The sequence below is a fragment of the Lepisma saccharinum genome, chromosome 19, assembly GCF_977018435.1.
Source record: "Lepisma saccharinum chromosome 19, izLepSacc3.1, whole genome shotgun sequence".
NCBI classification, from domain to species: domain Eukaryota; kingdom Metazoa; phylum Arthropoda; class Insecta; order Zygentoma; family Lepismatidae; genus Lepisma; species Lepisma saccharinum.
Window position 1 is genome coordinate 28,873,714 of NC_139247.1, and position 19,365 is coordinate 28,893,078.

At 36.6% G+C, this 19,365-nt stretch overlaps 1 protein-coding gene across 1 annotated transcript; it reads right to left on the reverse strand.

The window, feature by feature from the left end:
* Positions 1-636: 636 nt before the first annotated feature.
* LOC146003093 (uncharacterized) lies at positions 637-17,807 on the reverse strand. The gene is made up of 2 exons (XM_083141265.1): positions 17,156-17,807; positions 637-1,814 (listed from the first exon to the last, which is right to left on the reverse strand). The coding sequence occupies exons 1-2, from the start codon at positions 17,727-17,729 to the stop codon at positions 1,483-1,485; spliced, it is 906 nt and encodes a 301-aa protein (XP_082997391.1). The 5' UTR covers positions 17,730-17,807; the 3' UTR covers positions 637-1,482.
* Positions 17,808-19,365: the final 1,558 nt, after the last annotated feature.

Consider the following 19,365-nt stretch of genomic DNA (forward strand, 5'->3'; position numbering starts at 1 on the left):
AATTTATTGCAAATTGTCTCTACTTTAACCCCTTTCAGGGAATACATCTAATTACCAGTCACCCTGTATATCTATGTATAATGCCAATTTATTACACTAGTAGGCTAACTTGATATATTAAGTGAATATTGGATGGACGATTAACAGAGTTTCATATGTATCATGCTGTTTGCAATTGTACTACTTTCTCATAATTAAATACAAGAATTGAAGATAATTAATTATAAATGATAAGAACCTATATTATCATCGAATATTCTTTGAGTATAATATTCCATAGTACATATTAACATAAATACATTATCTACAAGTAATATATGTATAAATTTTGTGAACTTTCAATTCTGTAGTGGCCATAAATTTTGTATTGTATAAACGTATGATTTGTATAGTGCTTTTAATGTAAAATTATTACGTTTAAAATAAATTTTCACAGGCTAAACTTAATAATTACAAAACTCATTTCATGTTTTTAACATTCAAATACAAATACGCTACATGTACATGTACTGACCATACTAAGTAACACAAATTAAAAATAAAACTGTTCATTGTTATAATTTGCTTTATTATTTGATATCACATACAGTCAGCATTACGTCTACTTGAGTACATTTTATGAAATTTGTAATCTGTCTGTTAATATAGAAATAATTTTCTGTTACGCGATTATGATTTCTTGCTAGTTAACATTTTGTTTATAATACAAGTATTATCGTATCCTCCCATGTACTGCAATGTATTGTATCATCATATGAATTAATTCAAAAATTATAATTTTACATTAGAATAGTTTATGTCAGCCAACAAATGCTCCCATAGAAAATCCCACAACAAGTAATTTCCCCAAGAACAGATTTTGATGTAAACAAAAGGAAATAGCGACAAAAACACATTTGCAAATATGAAGTTATCACGAAGTTACATAGAAATATCATTTTACTAATTTCAAATAGGTCCCAAGACTATCCTTAAAGTAACAGATATTTACACACTGGAATAGTATATTCTTAATGTTATTAATTAATCATCGTCGTCAGTTAATTAGAAGTAAAACAACTTATTATGACATACGTACACTCACCTCACATAGTACTCCGGCAGTTTGTTCCCATATACAACATATTTGCAGAATATACAATTATACCTACAAGTGTATCAATATACGCTGTATAAAACACGCCTTATTACTAACTACGTTCTCGGTGCAGGTAAAATAATTCTTGCAAAATAATACCCTTTCAAATACAACAGTGTTATAGGTTTCCCCCTTCTATTAATCTATATATATTTTCTGAATAACTATATGTATTGTTATAAGCGCATATGGAACAATATTTCCAGATAGCCTACATGTCTAAGTAACTAATTTGCAAATCTGTTCCTTTAAAGAAAGATTTGCCGAAAAACAAACATACCAAAATAGAACATTTGTTGGCCAGCAAAAACAAATAATATCTCACCAAACAATTTCTGCTAATCCTAATACTCTACGAGAGGAGATTCACTCAGGTAGCCACGGTAAGCCAGCTTCGGGGTGTCGTCTCCAGGTGTCAGGACATAGAATCGGTCGTGAGGGTCGACGACGATGTTCCTGTCGTAATCCGACTTCTTCTTGTACCACACCAGGGCGATGAGGATGAGGGCCAGCTTGCTCATGACGATCGCCTTCTTGAACATGAGCTTCGTCATGCCGTAGCAGAGGACCATGATGGTGGCGAGTTTAGCCTTCATGGCGATGACGATAGTCTTCATTCCTTTAATCCCCTTCTTTCCTCCACCGAACCCAAAGCCTCCTTTGCCACGCGAGCTGTCTGAAAGCACAGATTTACATTAATGGAAATATGATTTATAGAAGGTACATGAACCCAATATGGCCTAGTACCCAATATGGCCTATTTGCTGTTTGCAAGTAGTTACAAGGTTAACTCAACAGATGGTGTTAGTATGTCATTTAGACTGTGCGAATGACATGATTGAACCTGTTGGTTGTACCTGTAGTGTTGCAACTTGAGCACAAAGAAGCGAAATAGCTTGACCTTGCGATTGTGTTCTACATGATCAAATATCACATAGGTAACTTATTACTTACTACATCTCCAAGTGATAGGTGTTTATTATATCTAGTCCGTATTATGATAGCTCATAATTTGTACTTTAAAACAATGTTCTTAGTTTAGACTTTAATCTAAAACCTGTTTATAACGAAGGATAAAATAAGATTATGTAAGGTAGACTCAATATGGCCTACATAGGAATAATTATATCCCCTCCAGGGAACACCGCCTTAAAGTAGCACTGACCGTGCGGGCGGAGGGGTTTGTGTGCTTTGTTGAAGCTGAGAGCTATGCCAGCGGTAGAATCTACCGGCAGGGTCACCCATGCTGGACAGGTCTCAGAAGAGAAGCCAGACTAAGGTGTTCTACAACGTCCCATCTTTACCATATCGTATCCTAATATTCCTTCCTAGTCCCAAATACTGCTGCCTTGTAGTCATAGAGGGATCTATAAAGGCTAAGGGAAGAAAACCCTAACAGAAAATTACCTGGTCCTCCAGGTTGGGGGTCGGCGTGAGGCTGACAACCTTATCCGGAAAAAATCAATCGTTCAGAAACCACAACTTGTTCCTAGGAAAGTGGATAAACATGATGACGGACCAGCTAAACGGATAACGGACATGAATATGGCCACGTGGAATATAAAGACAATGCTAGCCCCAGGAAAGATGCAGGAGGTAGCGCAAGAAATAGAAAAAAAATGGTATACAGATAGCAGCAGTACAGGAAATTAGATGGGTTGGAACGGGCAGAATAGACAAAAAAAATTCACAATGTTTTATAGTGGAACAGAACAAAGGACAGGGCAGAGAGGTACAGGCTTCATAATAACTAAGGAAGCAAGAAAAAGTATACTGCAGTTTGTGCCAGTATGTGATAGAATAAGCAAGCTCAGAGTTAAAGGATCATTCAGAAACATAACAATTATAACAGTGTATGCACCTACAGAAGACAAAGGTGATCAAGAGAAAAAAGAATTTTATGATAAGCTGGAGGAAACATTAGAAGAAACACCTAGATATGATTCAATTATTATCATGGGAGATTTTAATGCACAAATTGGCAGGGAGGATAGGAGAAAAGGAATAAGTGGAGTCTATACCTTACATAGAGAAAGCAATAATAATGGCAATCTACTCTATCAGTTTGCAATTAGAAACAAAATGATAATAAAAAGCACGTGTTTCCCACATAAAGATATACATTTGGGGACCTGGAGATCCCCAGATGGAACAACAACAAACCAAATCGACCATGTTTTGGTAGGTCACAGATATTCCTCCTCAATCACAGATATTAGAAGTTGCAGAGGACCTAACTGTGACTCTGACCACTTTCTTTTGAAAGTAAAAGTTCGAGAGAGAATAAGAACAACACAACAGACAGAATAAAATGGAATATGCAGAAATGGAAAAAAGAAGAAATCAGACAAAGATACCAAGATGCAATAGCTCAAAAAACACAAAGTTGGACAGCAGAGGAGAGGAGCTCAACCGAAAAACATTGGGAGAAAATACAAGGAACTCTAAAAGAAGTAGCAGAAGAAATAATAGGAGAAGATAAACAAGTAGGGGAAAAAATGTGGTTCGATGAGGATTGTGAGAAAGTAATAAAGGAAAAGAACGAAGCTAGACAAAAAATGATACAAAGAAAAACGAGAGGAAATGTCGAAAGGTATCAAGAAAAAAGGAATATAGCTAATAAAACATGCAAACAGAAAAAGAAGGAGATAATGAGGAAACAGCTGATGGAGATAGATGACTTGAGTAGACAAAATGAAACAAGAAAAGTACATACCGCAATCAAAAAAGTAAATAAAGGATACCAACCAAAGGAAATTGGCTATAAGGATAAAAACGGAGCAGTGATAGGAGATCAGTTTAGAAAATTAGAGAGATGGGCAGAATATTATCAAGAACAACTAGGAAAAGAAGAGGAAGTAGTGGGAACAACAGGAATAGATGGATACAATGAGGGAAACATTGAAGACCCACCAACAATGGAGGAGATAGAAATAGCAATTAGAAAAGCGAAAAATAACAAAGCACCAGGAGAAGACGGTATAATAATAGAAATGCTAAAGATGGCAGGACTGACAATGAAAATTGAAATCCATAAACTCCTGGAACGGATCTGGAAAGAAGAACAAATGCCGGAAGGATGGAAAGTTGGAATAATATGCCCAATACACAAAAAAGGGGATCGAACGGAATGTAGTAACTATAGACCAATAATGCTGCTAAATTTGGTGTACAAAGTCCTTACCAGTATTATTAAAGAAAGACTGAAGAAATACACTGAAGCTATAGTAGGAGAATATGAATGTGGATTTAGAGCAGGCAGGGGTACAACAGATCAATTATTCGTTATACAACAGATAATTGAAAAACACTATGAATATGCAATATACCTCCTAATTCTATTCATTGACTACAAAAGAGCATTTGATAGTATAAGGAGACCCGAACTGAGTAGAGCTATGCAAGAATTAAAAATCCCCATCAAGTTAATAAATTTAATAGAAATGACAATGAAACAGACCAGAGCAAAAGTGAAAATAGGAAATGAAACAAGTAGAGAATTTCCATATTACAGAGGAGTCAAACAAGGAGATGGACTGTCAACTACACTCTTCATACTATCATTACACGTGGCCGTTCAAAAGGTAGATAAGAGAGGATCAATTTTTACAAAGAGCACTCAAATATGCGCATATGCAGATGACATTGCAATAATAGCACGAACAGGAAACGATTTAAAGAAGACATACCAGAGATTAGAAGAAACTGCAAACATTAGGACTAGAAACAAATGTCAATAAAACAAAGTACATGATTGTTACCCAAAAACCTGACAAATATAGAGAGGAAAGAATAGAAATAAATGGGAAGGAATTTGAAAGAGTCAGGTCATTCCAATACTTAGGGCTGATCATAAATGAACAAAATAAAAAAGATAGCACGATAAAAGAAAGGATATACATGGGGAATAGAGCATATTATGCAAACATGCAATTATTAAAGAGCAAATTAATAAACAGGAATCTCAAAATTACCATATACAAAACGTTAATAAGACCTATAATAACATATGGTTCAGAAACATGGGTAATGAATAAGATAGAAGAGGAAGCATTGCGCAGATTTGAGAGAAGGGTGATACGCAAAATATATGGACCGGTTAATGAAAATAATTTCTGGAGAATAAGAACTAATGAAGAAATTAACCATATACTAGGGAAAGAGGATATTGTGAGATTTATTAAATCACAAAGAATGCGGTGGCTGGGTCACGTACAGAGAATGGGAAAGGATAGAATGCAAAGGAAAGTGATGCAAGAAAAAATCTATTCAACAAGAAGAAGAGGAAGACCAATGACAAGATGGCTAGATGGTGTCCTGGAAGATTTGCGTCACATGAAGGTGAAAAGATGGTGGGAGATTGCAGAGGACAGGAATAGATGGAGGCACATAGTTGAGGAGGCCAAAGCCCATGAGGAGCTGTAGCGCCATGTGGTAAGGTAAGGAATAATTATATCGTGAAGAACACGCAAATGTGACATCTGTTACTTTTATGTTCACGTAGAGTGTGTATGAATCAGAAAGGATGATGAAGAACCTTTTATTTGCCCAGACTGTGATGTGTAATACATGGTCTTCTGGTGACAAGTTACGACACGTCACTTCCTTGTTTATTGCTTTGTAAACGATGTTATTTCTCTCTGAAATCTCATTATGTCGTTAAATAAATAAAATATAAGTGTATCAATGAACTTATCTATCTATAATAATAACATTATGGTACTTTCTTTACAATTTCTGTTGCATTTTTTTAAATGTGAAATAACAAAATATATTACTACGCCATATTGGGCCTAAATACGGCCTAAACGTTATTTTGTAACACAATCTTCACTGAACCAGTGTCATTATTTGGAACTGACTCTAATTTTCAGTAAACGTCCAGGAATGCCCCTGTTTTGAATCACAAACCTTAGATAGGCCATATTGAGTTCAGGTACCCTATCTATGTACAGTCACCGGCAAATCCAGATCCTGAAACACTCGCATCTCTGAAAGGCGTTATGTGTGTTGCCAAATCTACGGAGATAAAAGGATTTTAATAGGAAATTTTCAATGAAAACTTTTATCACCAACGTAGAGTTAGGCAACACACAAAACACTTTGCTGGGAAGCTTGTATTTCAGGTTCTAGGTGTTCCATTTTTATTGCGGGTGTAGGTACATTTTACTCTGTACTTCTATTAATCATAAATGTCAATCATTTTTACATTTTATTATAAGTCCTTCATTTAATTTTATTGAAATAAATATTCAAATATTTATAAAATTTAAGGGATGAATTTTAAAAATGCTTTTGGTAGTGTCCTTTTTTTATTCTTTTTTACACACCATATATCCTATTAACTATTCTTGTATTTTTGTTTACAAGAATCCAACCAACTTAGTAGTGTATATTCAAAGTTCACACCAGTTATATGTATTCTGCTAAGTTTTAATAACTGCATTATAATACTGTAGCATAATATAATAGCATGCAAGCAAGCACTCTAACTTTGATAATATATAATAATAATAATAATAATAAGTGCATTGTTACTAAATGCTCAGAACAGTAATGGTCAAATTCAGAATGACGTCCAATATTTATAAAATTAGTTCAAGCACCTAATCGCTTAAATTATCTCTAAGAGTTTTTTGTCAGTCCACAACAATGTTACTATTGACTAATATATTGCGTGTATTAGAGGTATGTTTTACCTACGTCAAAAGCTTTTGAATTGTGGCTTCGGCCAGTTCTTGTAATCATATTGAATGTAAGCAGGCTGGCGGGAGATACTAACATAGACATTCGTGATTTTATACAAGCATGCAGTTCGCTCAGATGCAACAAACGCTACGTGATGGATATTTTCTTGCAAACGAAATGTATTTGGCCGCAAACATGGCAGCTGTGCGCATCCTGACGTCACACGAAACTCACCTATATTTAGGAACCTTGTAAGCAATATCTCTCGAGAAATAGTATCAAACTTCGATAAGATAATTTAATGTATCAATACACTCATTTCGTTACCTTGATTTAAATGAAGTGTTTGTAGATTACCAACAACTTCTCATATTTAAATGCTACATAATAGTTGGAAATTTCATACACAGTAAACTGACAAATACAGAATGTATCAAAACTTCCGTAACCCAAGCTTTGATCGTTTAGAATGTGAAAACCGCAAGAGATATTCACACCAAGTTTTCTGCATTATTAGAGCCTCATTAATTGAGATATTCTTTACTTAACATTATCACTTTGCTCCATTCATGATTTTCTATAAATTAATCAATGGTTGAAATCAGCTTTAATTTTATTTCAGAATGCTACTTTTGGTTGAGAAACATAATGTCAGATATTATCGAAGGTTTATAATTATACATCTGACGACTGACGTCATGTTAATCTAGAATAATGTGGGCCATGCGCAAGGTACCTTTATTAGGTAGGCCATTCCCGAGGTTCCGAGATTTTTTCCCATGATTCTGTGCGCGCTATGACGTCATTAAGAGGACAGAATGGAACTTACTTCGTTAGAGTATACGGAAGCTTGAGATAAATGGGTCGATTATTTACTTATACACACCTTTTCTTGAATGCCGGTAGAATGAGAACAAATCACCCTGTTTGTGCTCTTGCCACGTGCAATAATAGAAGTGATCATCGCTTCCCAAAAGACAAGTTGCTGTAGCAGGATTGATTCAATTTGTTCCTCCAAATTTCGGACTTAACTCAGGGGCCAACCACAGGGGGGGAGGGGCATTGCCCCCCAACCTTCGACGGAAGTCAATTCTAGGAGGGGTAAACATTGATGGCCAAAGGCACCTGCAGAGGGCATAGAGGAGCAATTGCACCCTTCTATTTCAAATTTTATACAAATAAAAATACATTTAGTAAAATTTTCTTGCTCGCTTCGCTTGCAGTGCCTGCTTTTCTCAGAGACGTAGCTAGGGGGCGGCGGGAGTCGGGTATTGGCGCCAAATAATCTAAATTTTAAAAATAAAAGTTGTGAAAGAGAGAATGCCTTGGCGCCATGTGATATTATTTGTTCCCTATTAAATCAATATTGTTTTAAATTGCAAGAATTGGATCTAAAAATTTTCTTTCTCGCTTCGCTCGCAATATAATTGTTTTTTGTAATGTGATGTATTTAAATAATATGTTTAGTATATACGTAATGAATAAACTTTGAATACGTACATAATTTAGTGTTAGCATCTTGCATATGTATTTTCTTATTTTATGTCGCTCCATGTTCCATATGTGTAAAACATACTAGAGTTATACATGTTATATGTACAAAAATATATCTTCGGCATGCATTTATCATTCATTTTCTGCCATTCAAAAATACAATTTGTGTGTTTGTTTTCAATTATTAACTATTGTAAAATTTCTGGTGTTGAAAAAATATTTCAAATAGTTTGTTCCAAATAAATGCTTTAGCACAGACAGCTACCTCCCTTTTGCGTAATTTATGAGAATAATAACGTATTTGATACTACTACTACTACTACCACTAGTAAAAAATAATGCCATTATTAATATTATTATTACTATTATTATTATTGGTACGTTAATACTAGTACTTGTTCCCTCCAGACAAAAATTCGTGGTTGCGCATCTGGCCTTACTTCCACACTCGCCTTCCGTATCATCACGTATGCAACTTTCGAAAACCATTACACAATCCGAACTCAGTTTCTAAGTATTGCTTCATTGAATATTGAGTGCAAGATAAGATTTATTAGCTTTGAAGTTGAAACATCGCCCTCGAAAATAATACTTTGAACATCTCGTAAGTAGCCAAAACTAATTAACAATTGCACTGTGCGTTTGTTGAGAAAATATAATGTACAACTTACAGGACAGACGTTTCTCCCCTGCACATTCTTTCAATCTTCTTGTCAATCAAGGAGAACAGGTGTCATGTAAATAATACCCAAAGAAGCTATTCAATGTAAAGTATACTTATCAAAGAAAGGGTCCCAGGTTCGAATCCCGGCCTGGGTATGGATGTTTGTGAGTGTCCATTCATCAATTTGATCATCATGACTCATCCCTATCTTTGCAATTAGTCAAAAGTGGCAGAAAAGTGAAGTAAAATAAACCAAATAAAAAAAACTAGATTTAATATTTCATATTTGTGTTGCTTGATTGAATTGGTGTTGTAAGTCTGCTTCTTGCACAGAAAGGATAATTTGGACTGGACCTACAGTGTAAAGTGGGATCCAAACCACTATGTGCCTACACCGGGTATCGATCCCGGGACTCCTTGACTACAATGCAACGGCGCTACCGCTAGGCAATCGGGGAGACCATATTTGTGTTGCTTCACAAGACTTATTTTCTAATTGCGCACTGTATTATTAGTAAAACACATTTTATGTGTGTGTTGGATATGGTATGAGATTTAATTAGGAAAAGCGATGGATAATGTAATATTTATACAAAGTAAATTAATGTATTATGTTCTTACAACAAATGTAACTATTACAGAATATAAAGCCAGTGCCGAAATTAGCCGTAAGTTGTTATTTTTAATTCCTCGCAGTAGTAAATATTGTTACAAATAAAATCTAAAAATTTAGATTCTCAACTCAGATGGATAAAATACCAAATTATAATTCTCAGCTTGATTTACCTCCGATTATTAGAAGTATCATTCGACCGGAAAGGAATCTCTGAATGTTGCGACGTGCCTAAAATACAGGAAAACGTAACAGCATAATCGTTCCATTAATTTTGTTTTGTATTTGTATTGCTTTTGTTTTAATTCAAGTATAATTTACCCCTTGGCTAATCGCAAAGATGAAAATGAATGGTGAGTAGATGAAATGGATGAAGGGATGATCACAAATCCATGTGGATCACAAACAGTACAGAGTAATAACACAGATTATTGGCCCACATGCCAGAGCCTAGTAAGCCCGCAAGAATGAAGTTCCTTGGATATATTACCTGGAAGAAATATTGCTATTTGAATATTTCCCGAAAAGACACCCTTTATTCAATAGCCATAATCTAATTCATTCGCCGGCTCGGTAGCCGAGGGCGTTAAGTGGTCGACTTTCGATTTCGCCTCCGAAGTTCCCGGTTCAAGTCCCAGCATGGTGATAGGTGTTCTCCGCGAGTCAGGCACGTATCCAGGAATTCCTTTCGTGGGGGACTAAACATCATATTTTTAAGGGGATAGAACCTCACAATTGTATGTTTAAGGCCAGTGGTGGCAATTAGGTTCAAAACGGAAGTGGGGGGTGCAAGAAAAGTTTACTTTCTCTTCTCTTGGTATACAATGGTTAGCATAAAGAGGCCATAGTGTGAAGGCAAAAAAAAGAAGAAAAAAAAAGGAGACCAATTATCCCCAAAATCGTCGTCACTGTTCAAGGCTGCCAAATTATTCAGAACGTGAAATCGGAACATTTTTTTACCACTCAACTCCATTGTTTCCATGCATTAGCATTGTGTGCCGGAAGCATCTCAGTATGTGTGTTTGTCCATTTCTTCTCATCAGGCATCAAAACATCTATAGCGTCTTTGAGTGTTTTTCCAAAGCTGTTTTACACGCACGGGATGGACAATCCACGCAACAACGCGAGACTCAAACTGTGGGCTGCGAACTGGACGCAGAAAGTTCTCGAATATTTTTCTCTGATTCGAGCCTGAACACCACTACTGTGTCTTGTCCTCCCATGTTTGCAGCTCTTTTAAAAGCCGAAACCCACCAAATTATTCATATTGAGGCGTAAGCACTCGCAAGTGTTCACAATTGTCTGTCACAGCTTCCGCAGTCTTGTCATATATTGACACGAAACAAAGTAAGTCTTCTCGAATACAGTTCGAAACAATTAATTCACAATGAAAACCCTTGCGATCACAACACATCTAGTGTTTCTTCCCAAAATATGATTAAATGCTTACTCATTTATCTCCAGTGACGTGCCCAAGGGAGGGTTGGTGAGGTCATAACCCAATTCGACCAAGTATTCCCTAAAAAAAAAGAACGTCAAAGAGAGCAAAAGATGGCAAAATGAGAACTGACCACCAAAAATAGTATGCATAACCATCCTCTTCTAAAATCCTGGGAAAATTTGGTCCGGGCACAACTACCTCATCACTGGAAACTTTGATTTGATTGTGCAGCTTATTTCTTTTTTAATTAACCGCTCCAATAGCAGTTACTGCTTAAATATTCACTTTAAAGAGAGACCTTCGATCTCTTCGGCCCTCGACCCGAACTAGGCTCCGGAAATTCCGCTATCGTTAATGACTTCAGCTTTGGACCCGAACTGGAACTACTAGTAGACTTCGTTACTTTATGGTATTTAGTCCTTTTCATCTTCAAATCACTAGATCTTATAAAGCCACCAATGGACACTGACTGATCACTAATCGACTGTATGAACTGTCACACTTATCTTTGAATTCTCATTAACGGATTCTGTTGTACAGATCAACCTGGAAATTGAAGCAGCCTATTTTAACCACATTATATTCTAGAACGTTCCGCAGATGAAACTATTCGTTAATGTTGCCAGTAGTTCGACTCCTTCTCTTATTCAAGAACGTTCCCTCTCGCGCTTTCCAGAGATTAAAAATTACAATGAATCGTCCTACGTGTGGCGCTACGTTTGCAGCTTCCAAATGCTGACAAGTCTTTGCATAGTGCTGCGGCAACACCGAAAGCGCAAGAAAAGTTTTAATGCAATATTATCAACAACAGGGTTATAGAACATTCTCCGTGTTGCCTTGGTAAGTATTTCTCTCCTTATATTATCGGCACACTATTCAAGAAAACAAAAACCTAATTTTAGTGTAAACTGAAAAAAATTAAGGGGGACTCCAGCCCCCTGATCCCATTTTGGATACGCGCTATTAATAATAACAGGGTTATAGAACATTCTATGTCTTCCCTCGATAATTATTTGTCTCAAATTATCATCACATTATTCAAGAAGCCATGAACCTAATTTTATGTAGCGTAATTTTCTAAGGGGGTGCTGGAGCCCTCTGATTCCCACCTTGGATACGTGCGCGACTCGATTGTAAACCGCAAACTTTCGGGGGGGGGTGCTCGAGCCCCCTAAGCTCCCCCTTGGATACGTGCCTGTTGCGAGTGTCCCTTCATCAATTTAAACTAAACATCACTCATCCTGTTCGTCGCGATTAGCCAAAAGTGGAAAAAGACGCTAAATAACAAAACCAAATTTATCCTCATCGTGGCGATCAACTGGATAATCTGAAAAGTAGCGTAAAAATATTAAAGGGAAATTCTAGGATATTCAGTAAAAAGTCATATCGGAATATGCCCGGACAAGAACTTTCCTTAGAATTAGACATTTAAAATTAATGCAATAGGTTAGCTGGAAAGAAAATCCGGCAGTGGACTACAGCCTACAGGGAGGGACAAGATATCACTCATAATAATGTCTGAAAAATAAACTATGCATTGTCTCGGAATAAATGTATTCTTCTATCGCGTATTTGATCTCTTGTTGTCAAATTAAATTAACATCTTTGGTGTATAATATCAAAAGATGCATGAAAACACATCGTTTCATGGGCCATCTGCTACATTCTACGCATAGCTTTCTTCCGCTCGTGTCCTCTTGGTGACGTCACAAGCTCTAGCCAATAACGTGCAAGTCGCGGAGTGGGCCCCTCTGGGCCATGCGCAGCATTTGATGGGTTTGGGATTGTCGATTATATGGTTACAGTGAAGAGTGCCATTTTAGGGGCATATCACTTAGCTGGCAACATTAGCAGGTAGGAATTTGGTTACCAGACGCAGGCAACATGTGCCTAAGCATTGGCCGTAAATTTACATGAAAAACCATCAGTTTCCTGTGTATCTGTTATCTTCCCCAGGTAGTAAAGCAAAATGGAACACGAAAAATACAAAAAAATCCAAGATAATTCTTTGAACGTAGCCTATCATCCGTGTATATGAAAATTGTTGCATATTTTTGTTCTACACTTCAAGACCACCTGTGCATATCACATGGTCTGAGCATCATATTTCATCATGGAAATATAAACAATCTTGATTTATCCCAGTCAAAAATACACCACTATTCCAATAATAAAGCTAAATATTGGGCCAATTCTACGCATATTGCAACATAAATATATTTCACATATGTTTCTTATACCAAGAAACAACATAACAAAATCTAGGAAAATGTCGGTAGAACACCACGAAAACGATGGATTTACTACGGTAGCTCCTAACTAATATACGTGAAACCCTTATTTTTTTAACTGCAATGGGTGCATTTTTGGAAGATTCCGCCATTAATTTATATTTAAAGGTTGGAATTAGATTGCAATTATTTATAATTAGAATTATATTTTTAATTAAAAGTTACTCTTGAGCAGTATTACAAGGCTGCTACGCAATATTTATTATCATTATATGTATAGCACATGCATTATTTGGGAAACGTTGTTTTGTTAAACATACTTTTGTATTATCAGTTCTCTGCATGCCATAACAATTATGCTCAAGATATCTCATAGTAATGCATTGTAAATTTATCAGTAGAAAAGGGAATTGAATGTTGCCAAATCTACATTTCGAAATTTTTGCCACAGGACAGTTTTGTTTTAATAGTCATTCATAAGAGACATTGATATTTCTATAAGTTAATATTTTGTGGAAATTAAATTTTGAATGTGAAATATTTGCAGACATATACTCTAAAGAGGTAAGCTAGGTTGGCATATTTGAGGGGGCATGATACGGATATTTCTACGTATCGTTTCAATTGCAGTATGCAGAAGGCGAAGGCAAACAGCCACCGGTTCGCCACTAGGGCTATAACGTTGGGCAATTGGGACCAAAACACTAAAATCTTATAGTCTGTGTCTGAGCGAAGTATCACGAATTTCGACTACTACAGAATCGAACTCAGGACCTTTAGAAATACAGAAATATTAGGTTCGAATACTGGCCATATCGTTTCTATCGTTTCAATAATCATACTTTTTCATCATCGTCGCAACCAACCTGCACATATCCAAACGACGTTCAAATAATCATAATTCAGTGAACAATCAATCCATCAACTGCATATTGTAACCTAAATGAATGATTTTGAACATATCTTGGGATTTCTTTGATTTGACACGGATTGTGATTAGGTTTGTTTTACTTCGCTTTTCTTCTACTTTTGGCTAGTAGGAAGGATGAGGTTGAGTAACGATCTGATGAAATTGATGAGGGACCCCCATTGCCTCATGGCCAGGCCGGGATTCGAACCCGGGAGCCTTGGCGTCGTAGCGTGCTCTGCTAACTACTGAGCCGCCGAGGTCGGCGTTTTGGCATGGACTTGGAAGATACAAAGATGTAAGTTTGTGCTAATACGTTGTATTCAGCAAACAACTTCCCCCTACAATTCCCCAGGCCCGTACCCAGGGAGGGGCCATGAGGGCCATCCCCCCTCGAACCTATAAAAAGCTACGACAATAACATTGCAAAAATTTCAATTTTGTCCTTGCATAAAAGAATATGTTTGTTGTGAAGAGAGATAGACTCCAGAAGTCTGCAGTCTGCAATATTGGGTAGTTTCAATTTTATAACTATTGATGCAAGACTACCACAGACGCAAATATTTCGTTTCTTCGTTAACATATTCCTTATTGTAATAATAATTGCTAATACGTATAATTTTATTTATAAATATATTATTTTTCTAAACATAGAATTATCATAGCTGCTCAATGGTGCTGGTACAAGAAAATTACAGGGAATTTGAAAACGTTGTTAATTTGCGGAACACAGAACTGTTCGAATACTTCTGAGAATTGAATGTAAACAATAAGCACTAAGCTAGACCATGTATCAGCCTCTGTGAGCGAGTGTGTGGCTGATTCTTGAGATGGAAGGGGGGGGGACGTATTGGTGAGTTGATTTTTTTCCAGTTACCTTGAACCATAGTGTTTACACTCTACTATTATTCGTTTAGGTCAAGCTGTAATATTATCATAGCATTGGTGGTCACATCACACCTGAGCGTAGGTGTTCTTTGTGTGTTCCTTCATCAATTTAATCATAACATCGCTCATCCTCATAGTCGCGATTAGACAAACTTGGCAGAAAAGCAACGCAAAATAACCTAATTCAATCGAACTCAAGCATTTCTGATCTCTTTGTTCCATATTTTTGGATCAACTTTAAAAAATGCTGAGTAAAAGACGAATGCAAGACTAATAAATGTGTGAAATCTCATTGATCATTATTCATAGAAAGCATGGGGGTTAGAGGGGGTGAAAAATGACCTACATTAGTGTCGAATCCATAATATTCGGAGTCGCTAAGCTGGTTCGTGACATTCACAATGAAATAAAATTAGTTACATTTTACACTACGTATAGTTAGAAATCATTATTTTTTTGTCTAATAGAAGATCAGTATTAATAAATACCAGGGCAACGCCGATTAATCAGCTAGTATACGTATATACATACGCATATATATATATATATATATATATACACACACACACACACACACACACACACACATCTATATACATGTATACATACATACATACACGCGCGCGCCAGCGCGCACGCACACACACAAAAAAATATTCGAATCTGGCCCCTCCCTCAAAAAATCCTGAGTACGGGACACTGCATTGCGCCATATTTCAGAAAAACTGATGTGATCCTGCGTTGAAAACATACCGCATAAGCATTGTTGATATGATCTTTGCCGAAGGGATTCAGGATATGATTATCGTGAGGAATGCGCACTTCTTACCTTTACCGAACCCCTACGGAGTGGGGAAATGCAACATTTCTCGCTGTAAGAAGTCTTCATATGCTTTCCTTACACTCGCGAATCTGTTTGCTCGTTTTCTTCCCAGAGTTCACTGCGTGATGGCATCAAGTTGAATATCGTCCATTTTATTTGCTGCAATTACTAATAACTGTATTGATTGCTAAGTAGAATTGTGTTGAAAATTCTTTAAAATGCGAAAAATCAAAATGTGAATTGTGATACCAGTATATTTTTTGGGAACTGTAGGTGAGTTTCATGTAACGTCATGATGCGCACAGTCGCCATGTTTGCGGATAATTTTATTTGTTGTTTGCAAGGAAATATTCAACATGAAGAGTTCGTTGCACCCGCAGCAAATGCACGTTTGATTTAAATCACGAATCTCTGTGTTAGTATCTCCCGCCCGCCTGCTTCAATTCCGTGTGCTTACAAGAGCTGACCTCAATCATGGCTGCTCGAAGCCAAAATTCAACAGTCTGTAACGTAGGTAAATCACACCTACGTACATTGCAACATATGTGTAACAGGTAACTATGTACACGATTTGCTTTGCTTGATTTGCTTTATTTTACTTCGCTTTTGTGCCACTTTTGGCTAATTTGCGAAGATGTGGATGAGTGATGATTTGATGAAATTAATTAATGGACACTCACAAACATCCAGGCTGGGATTCGAACCCATGACCCCTGACGTCGTAGCGTGATGTGCTAACCACTCTGCCACGGGGGCTGGCGCTATGCAGTTCCTCACCTACAATACTCAAGAAATCCGATTTAGGAGAATAATATAACCAAAATTGATTTCGGCCTTTAACTTTCGATCTTGGCGGAAAAGAAGCATATAAGGATGATATATGTAAATATATAATTAACACTCGATTAAGTTGATTCGATAAGATGCTACATCAATTATGAATTTATAATTAATGTTTCACCTACGTCACAAACTGTTGCATTGTGGCTTCGAGCAGCCACGATTGAGGCCAGTTCTTGTAAGTATACGGAATTCAAGTGGGCGAGCGGGCGATAGTAACACAGACATTTGTGATTTAAAATAAACGTGCAGTTGGTGTAGATGTAACGAACGCTAAGTGGTGGATATTTCCTTGCAAATGATAAATAAAATTTCTCATTCTGACGTCACATGAAACCCAGCTATATCTTAATAGAAAATTAAAGATATTTTCACTCTAATTTATCTACAACTATGTCTAAGTTCAGTTTATATAATTATAAATTTACCTTTTTCACCACTGGCATCATCTTTTATCACGAAATTAATATCTACAAATTTTTTATTTCTTTTATTCCTGGAAACCTCTAGCTGTAATCCTGGGTAAATATATCCTAAGCCAATTTCAAGGTCGTGTGTACCAAACAGGCTTGCCAACTTGCCCAAGAATGAATCGTCTTCTTCAATTGTCTCCGTTGGGTGAAGCACTAAGCTTGTGTTGGACTCCACTTCGTTGTCTTCCACTTCCTCGTCGTCAGCGAATTGTCTGCCTTCCACCGTTGGTTCACTCTCATTATCCTTTCGCACCAAATACACATCGCTGGTGAACGAGAGGAGGTCCATCTTCTTGGCCCTGTTTACAAAGGTATTGGCAGTCTTTCGGACGCACGTAAAAGCATCAAGGTTGCTACACTTGTCCAACAGTTTATAGAACAGTCTGAATCCAGTACCGAAAAAGGTATCGGCAAAGGTTTCGAACACCTTACGTCGACTAAGGGCAGATTCATCGGTAGGGAAAGACACCACAGTTAAAACCAAGGGAATAACAAGAACTGACACTGACCAAAAGTTATATCTCAGCATGGTAATCACCACACAATCCTCCGTACAGCACTAGAGTGCCTGCACAAGGCACGATTATCCATCAAAAAACTTGGTAGATTCGTTTCACGAGAAGAACTGACTCAAATTGTTACATTGCTACCTCTTTTCCTGGTCAAGTACCGCAAACTCACGGTAGGCGACAACTGTTTATTTCCACGGCGCTTCATCTCAAGCAAGCATGACATCAAGGGTGACACTGGTAACAACGGAATCGCAATGAAGGTTGCGCTCCTCGAGCAAGGAGGGAGAATATCGCCGGAGATCAAGACTACAGATGGAAGATGAAAATGGTCTCGCTTATAGACAGGGAAACAGAGTTGCAAGCGGCATATGTTTACTTCACAATGATTTCAACTCGAATGTTATTACCGGGATTCCCGGCCTGCTTATGTGTGTTCTTTGTGTGTCCCATCCTCAATTTCATCACATCATCACTCATGGTCATCTTTGTGATTATCCAAAAGTGGAAGAAAAGAAAAGTAAAATAAACCAATTCAAGATCATCGAGATTCGTTTCACTGTAGATACACAAGTGGACTGACTAAACAGGCACGTATGTCTCTTGGGGAGGGAGGGGGGAGGGGTTCGAACTAAGTGTCACAGAAAAATAATAATAATGTTTAAATTAAAACAATTACATTATAATTAAATTAAATATTAATTTGAACATGTAACTTTATTAATACTGCATTTTTTATTATTACATGAATACTTAATAAGATGGTGTAAGAATATAAATAATCTTAAGAGACTGTGTGAAATTACAACAGTTAAGACCACTTGCATTGCTGAATAGCCACGATAATTTAAAAATAAAACATTCAATGTGCTGTAAGCAGATACTCCGTATAAATTTTATCTATTATAATGTCACATATTCTCAGCGTGTCCTCTAGGAATTAGTTTCTTAAATTATTTTTCCATTGTGAACATATATATTCTTGTAACAAGGAATTGTTTATTAAATAAAGAACGACATAATACACCACTACTCTAAGACTTTATGGTTAAGAAAATACTGTATGTATAATACTCGTAATATAATCTTTTAATTTTTCTCCTCTAATCTCCTTTCTTTCAAATATACCATTTTTACTTCTTGAAGTAATTGTGGATTGAAGTAGATATGATTAGCGAAATAAGGTAACAAAAATGCAATAACTGCAATTACATAATGTATTATTAACAAATAGAATACACTTATGTAGTTATTGCCTATGTGTTTGAAACATAATGAGTGGTACTCGTTACGTATGTTACCGAGAGGACACAAGTCTCGATCTTGCAAAAATTGAAACGAGAGAGAGAGAGAGAGAGAGAGAGAGAGAGAGAGAGAGGGAACAGATCCTTCGAGACTTGTTCAGACGAGACCAAGAACAAGACAGACCTTTGCAAAATGGAGACGAGAGAGAGAGAGACTTAGTATCCGAGATTCTTGATCTCCTTCCAGACTTCGGTATAATATTGAAAACTTTACCTGTATCAAACTTAATATATAATGTGACTTGTTCAGACATACAAGCCAGGCAAACCATTTCCATATTACAGTAAGTGCTGTATAAAGTCAATACATAAATGGCAAATGTGAACCTGTGGTACGTACTTACATATGTAC